The 6253-nt window shown below is 31.5% G+C and overlaps 1 protein-coding gene across 1 annotated transcript in view; it reads left to right on the plus strand.

Moving 5' to 3' along the window:
• Positions 1-6253, plus strand: part of LOC106467608 (collagen alpha-1(I) chain-like) — a 72287-nt gene that overhangs the window by 18391 nt on the left and 47643 nt on the right. The window contains 3 exon segments of the mRNA XM_022395813.1: positions 1924-2022; positions 4520-4564; positions 5702-5800. Of these exon segments, the coding sequence (XP_022251521.1) occupies positions 1924-2022; positions 4520-4564; positions 5702-5800 (243 nt within the window).

Raw genomic sequence — 6253 nt, forward strand, 5'->3', positions numbered from 1 at the left:
TGCCTTATGGCCAGATATAGAGGAAGAAGCAGGTATGCTCAATGTTTACAAGTTGTGTGATAATTTCTCTTTTTCATTTAAAAAATTTGTAGCTGTTAATTTACAGTTGTCAGAGGTTCACAGTATTGAATAGAAGTATAAATAAGTTAGGGATTACTGAGAAAAATTAAAATTAGGATGTTTAGGTTTCCCAAAAATATCTCTTGGAACAATGGGACAACTTTCTGTATTGAAGCTGTATAGAATGCCATAAAATGAAAAAATCTAATGACGGCTGTTGGTTATTCTAATAGCTACTTGCATCTTAAGACAAAAACTATTAGTGTAATAAAATAATATATTTTAATAATTTTCAATACTCAGAATAAAGATCTGTAACATTAATGACATTTTTATGATTAAGTATTGCAAAGAGTCGTATGTTTTTGTTAAATATATTTTTGTGGTCCAAACAGTAACTTTGAATGGCAATGATTGTTTTATATGGATATTTTGTAAAATAAATCATATAAGATCAAGAGAACAGATTGAAAGTTGCAACAGAAAACTGATTTGAAGAGATATTTGTAAACATAACTATATTTTGTAGGATTGGATCCTATTAAAAGAAGTACAAGAAAATATACAAATTAAAATATGTTAAAGGAAACATGCTCTCATACACTAACTTTAACAAGAAATTGCATTACAATTTAAATTTTGTTTTTATTTGGTGTTAGTTTTGTTATCTGTGCATGAACTGGTTTTAAACTATTTTCACATTTTATATTTGTAGCATCCATAGAGAAATATCGTGAACATACTTCTTGCTGTGCCCTTTAAAAATGCAGTCAAGTGTATGAGTTGCTATTTTTTAAATTTTCATGTATGTGGAGTTTAACATTTACCTTTTTTTAAGCTTATTATTTGGCTTCCAGTGGCTCAGCAGTATGTCTGAAGGCTTTGATACCCAGGGGGGGCATAGCACAGATAGCCCACTGTGTAGCTTTGTGCTTTACGACAAACAAAAGCTTATTATTCAGAAAACAGAATTACTCTACCGTGTTATAATTTTTCTAGACTTTGTAGGAAAATATTTTAATAGGTTAAAGAATAAAAGTATGGCACTATTTTTTAGTGTTTTCTATAGATATTAAGCCAGTATTTTTTACTAAATCAACAAATGCTTTTCTTTTCAATCATATAATCTTTGTTGTTCTCTCTACAAACTTTTCCCAAATTATTGTAGCTATTGTACCACCTTTTGAAAGCACTTAAGTTTTTTAGAGCAGCTTCTTTTATTTTAGTGGATGGGGGATATATTAATTTACGACATTCACTGGCCAAGTAAAGCAGAATGTACACAAACAGTAACCACATAACTTTAATACTTTGTCTGGTTGAAATTAAACACAAAACCACACAATGGGATGTCTGTGCCGCGTCCACCAAGATTATCAAAAGCAGGCTTTTAGCATTATAAGACTTCAGACTTACTGCTGTGCCACTGGGGGAGCAACTTTAATACATACACCTTAAGGTCATGCAGCCATGGAGTTGGTTAATGATAACCTTATAATATTAGGTAATATTGTTTTGTGGTGAAAATTGTGTATAGTTAGACATAAATTGTTTTTTATGTGCAAGATATTTATTCTTTTTTTTTCTTTTATAGACAAAGTCATTTAAGTGAAACATTAATCTTTTAGTGTGCTATAATTTTAAATAACAAGCTTAAAATTGTTCTAGCATCACTCTTGGTGTCCCTGGAGTGAGTAATATTGACTATTTGGCAAAGGAAGGTTTTGACAGATAAAATTGTTCAAAACATTGAATTTAAGAACAAATATTTATGTAAAAATATGTGATGAATTAAAGTTATTTTAGATGTTTGAGAAACAGTTAAAATATTAATCAAATTTACCTTTCCTCTATGCTACTCAGGGAGATACAGGTCATCCAGGACCCAAAGGCATGCATGGTTTACAGGGCCCAAGAGGAGAGCCAGGTAGACCAGGTATTGCAGGGGAAGATGGACTAGTGGTACGTATATATTATCAAAACATATAATTCTTAAAAAGAGAACCAGGTAGTGTTTGTATCTCAATTGATGAGAAGTAAACAATCAAGTTTTGTAAGGTGAAGGAGTGAATTAATGTAGTCCTTGGATATCTGAGTATGATTAACAAGTGGAAACTAGCCAGTTATTCATCAGGTCAAAAAAAAAAAAAGAGCCAACTAGTTGTAGCATATACAGCTAAGCTTTACTTTCTTCAAGAGATGGTATCAAAGAAATAGATGAAAAATTGAAACAACTCAGATTTACAAGGCTTAAGAGGAGGGAGTTTGGTAGGCCTGATATCGTAGAAGAAAGAGAACAGTTGTTGAATGGTTGAATTTCATGTGCTCAAAAGGTGAGTCAAGTAGTCATGAGAATTGAAGCCAAGTAATTGAATTGTGTTAAAGTAGGCAATGTCTAAAGAATTCTATGGGAGGAAGGACAAGTGGTACGAAGACCATCAATGCTTGAAAGGATTTAGGAGAGAACAAAAGAGACCTGATATTGTAAGGAAAACCTAAGTTATAGATTGTCAATAGAGGAATATCCTGTTGTGAACTATATTTTTAATATTTTAATTTATTGCCAGAGGAAGCATGTTATCATGTCATGATAATGCAATATCTGGAAAATTTCCTGAAAGTTAAGGCCTCTGTAGGATCTAGAAGTTTTATGTAGTATGTAGGAATAAGAATACTATATAGATACCATAGTCAGTGAATAAATGAGTTATTCAGTTCTGTGTCAATTAGTGAGTTAGACAGTGAGAGTCCATTTGTCTATGATTCAATTAGTCAGTGAATTACTCAGAGTCTGTTATTAATAGATTAATGAGGAAATTTTGCAAGTAAGTTTATAAAAAAGTTAGGCATACATTAGTTTTCAAATTTATGTTTAAATTTTGTTTGTGAAGTTGGCATGCCAGTTAATGTAGCCTATAGCAAACTTGATTGAAGAAATACATCAATTTGTTATTGTTACATGGACTGGACTTGGTGTTATTTTTACCAATTAATCCAAAATAATCCATTCAGTGATGAAACACATCAAAACAATACGCTAACAAGACTTACTGAGTACAAGAGGAAAATAATCAAAAAGTGTTATTCTAGAGGAAAATGAACCAGTGATTATACAAGTTATTTTTTCTTTTAACAAGTTACACTTTAATCATCATCATCATCATCCTGGTGAAATTATTTTAGCACATGATAACTAACATGATTATTTTAGCTAACAAGACTTACTGAGTACAAGAGGAAAATAATCAAAAAGTGTTATTCTAGAGGAAAATGAACCAGTGATTATACAAGTTATTTTTTCTTTTAAAAAATTACATTTTAATCATCATCATCATCCTGGTGAAATTATTTTAGCACATGATATTTCTCTTTCTTCTAATAGTTAAAAGTTCTAAAAAAAGAATTAAATGGATTTTAATTTTCACTTAACCAATTTTATAATGACTATCAGTGTTACCATTTTTTTCTCTTCATACAATTCTGTAAAACTTTTTACCAAGGAAGCTGTAAAACAGTAGTCTGGCTAGAATTTTGAATGTTTTTGAAAATCCTACAGTTAGTGGAAATTACACTTCTATCTAGTTTATTAATTAATGATTTGATTCCTAAGCTTTTGGATTTCTTTAGAGCCTTATACTTAGTGAAATTTGTGTTATATTCTAATTTGTTATTTAATGAACCAGTTCTTTGATTCCTAGTGTTTTGGATTTCTTAAGAGCTTTACAATTAGTGATTTTTTGTTTTTTTTTCAAATTTGTTAATTAATGAACTAATTATTATTTTTTCCAAATTCTGACAGTTAATGAAACTTATGCCTGCTTATTAGTGAAATGAACCAGTTCTTTGATTCCTAGTGTTTTGGATTTCTTAAGAGCTTTACAATTAGTGATTTTTTGTTTTTTTCGAATTTGTTAATTAATGAACTAATTATTATTTTTTCCAAATTCTGACAGTTAATGAAACTTATGCCTGCTTATTAGTGAAATGAATCAGTTATTTTACCCCTACAGTTTGAATTTTTCCAGTCTTACCACTCTTACAAGTAATGAAAGATATGTTTCCCTTTAATTTGATAATTAATGAAACAATTATTTGAACTCAGGAGTTTGAATTGTACATAATAATATACTGATAAATAATGTTTTTTTTTAAAACAAAACTTAATTTGTTTTTAATATCTACACATAAGGCTTGGGTTAGCCCTGTGGTAGAGCTATAGATTTCAGAGCTGGTGAGCTGCTTTTGAATCTGTGCAATACCACAAAATATTTCAAGCAGTTTAAGCTATGGATGTGTTATAAGAGTGAAGCCAGTCCCTTATCATTTATGGTGGTGGTAGGATGCTGCAGACTGGCTGCTTTCCCTCTTGTCAGTAGATCAAAGTTAGGACCATGTAGATAATCTTAGTAGATTTGCCATAAATATAAATACAGCGTATATGTTTTTTTTTATCTTTAAGGGTCCACCAGGAAAAGATGGACAATCTGGAGAAATAGGATTACCAGTAAGTGTATAGACTTGATCATAAGAATAAGATTAATGTGTTCTGAGCAATTAAGGTAAAACTGTGTGTTTGTACTGCATAATTCATTTACAGCCCTTATGTATTAGTGTCAGATCTATTACTGACCAAACTTAACAGAATTAGATATAAAACCGGCACAAAGAGATTTTCATATAAAGTTAAAATACAGGAAGTATACCCATTACTAGTAGTGAATAACAGTAGTTCATTATTATCAATTATATTTGTTATAAGACAGTAGTGTTAAGCTTAATGTATTTTTGAACAGTGCATTCACTTCCCCGTGATTTTTCAAAGAAGAAGAGGGTATAATATTCACTACCAACCACATTTCATTCATTGCCAGAGCTCATCAGGCCAACTGGAATACAGTAACCATAGTAGTGGCTGAAATGCTATTCATATAAGTAATCTGTAGAACATTAGCTCTTATGGTCACACCATAACAACTAGTATATTATTGTTTTATTTACTTCACATTAAACAAAGCTAGCATGCTTGAACATTTTGATGCAGTTTTAATATTATATTACAAAACTTCTGCTACCCTTGTCAGATAAAAAGACTAGATTTATCACATTTGAATACAACTCAAAAAACTATTAAAGAACAATACTGGTGAAGAAGATACAGACGAACTAGGAATATGAAATATACTTGTTGTGTTGTCTGTTATGTAGCTATAACTTGCAATGCTCACTCTAATTTTTCTTTATACTGAGTGAACTACAAACTCCTGTGAGCTGTTTACTGTCCATAGGCAGTTTTGGTTTCCATACTTTCAAAAACTATTCCTTTTAAACAGCTGAACAGCACTGTTTTTGAGTGGCTGTTGGCACCTGTACCCCTTCCTTACATTTGGACATGGTATTGCCCAAATTGTAGGCCTGTGTCCTCCATGTGAAACTATTACCAACTGACTAATTTGTCCTTTTATTTTCGATGCACAGTTCCTGCCTGGCCATGTATACATGCAGCACAGAAGAAACATTGGCTATAAGTAGTAAATTTAATAAAACATCTGTTCATTAGCATTTCATTCTACCTTAGTAGCTTACATTTTTATACTATTCTACTATGTAAAAATATAAATGTGTTTATCTCTAATTTTTCCAGGGTGACAGAGGTCCTGCTGGAATACAAGGGTTTCCTGGGGCTAGAGGTCCTCCTGGACTCACTGGTAGTCCAGGACCTGTTGGACCTAAAGGAGCACCAGTAAGTGAAATTTCACATCATGAGAAAGCAGCTTAGGTAGTAAAATTGTGACCTTTGCTCAATAATTGACCTGTTCCTTGTTGTATCAGAATAAAATGAGATTATTTTTTCAATACTTTTATGAATACGCACTTTGAAACTAAAGAAACAATAAAATACTCACTTTGAAACTAAAGAAACAATAAAATACTCACTTTGAATTATATACATTATAAATATTCTGTCGTATAACTTTAAGTTAAGGAAGTTTTTAATTGAATTTATAATGTTGCATCAGCGAGGTCACGTGACTAGTATCACGGCACCCGTTTTCTAGAAATATCCTGTTCCTTCGGGAGTGCCCTAGCATTTGCTAGATTGGGGGTGGTCTGGTATATATAAGATCGTCACGGCGTGACGGGACAACAGTGTAATGAGTAATTGAATGTATGTGGACATAATATTGTTGGCCTC

This window comes from Limulus polyphemus, unplaced genomic scaffold (assembly GCF_000517525.1).
Source record: "Limulus polyphemus unplaced genomic scaffold, Limulus_polyphemus-2.1.2 Scaffold2677, whole genome shotgun sequence".
NCBI lineage: Eukaryota > Metazoa > Arthropoda > Merostomata > Xiphosura > Limulidae > Limulus > Limulus polyphemus.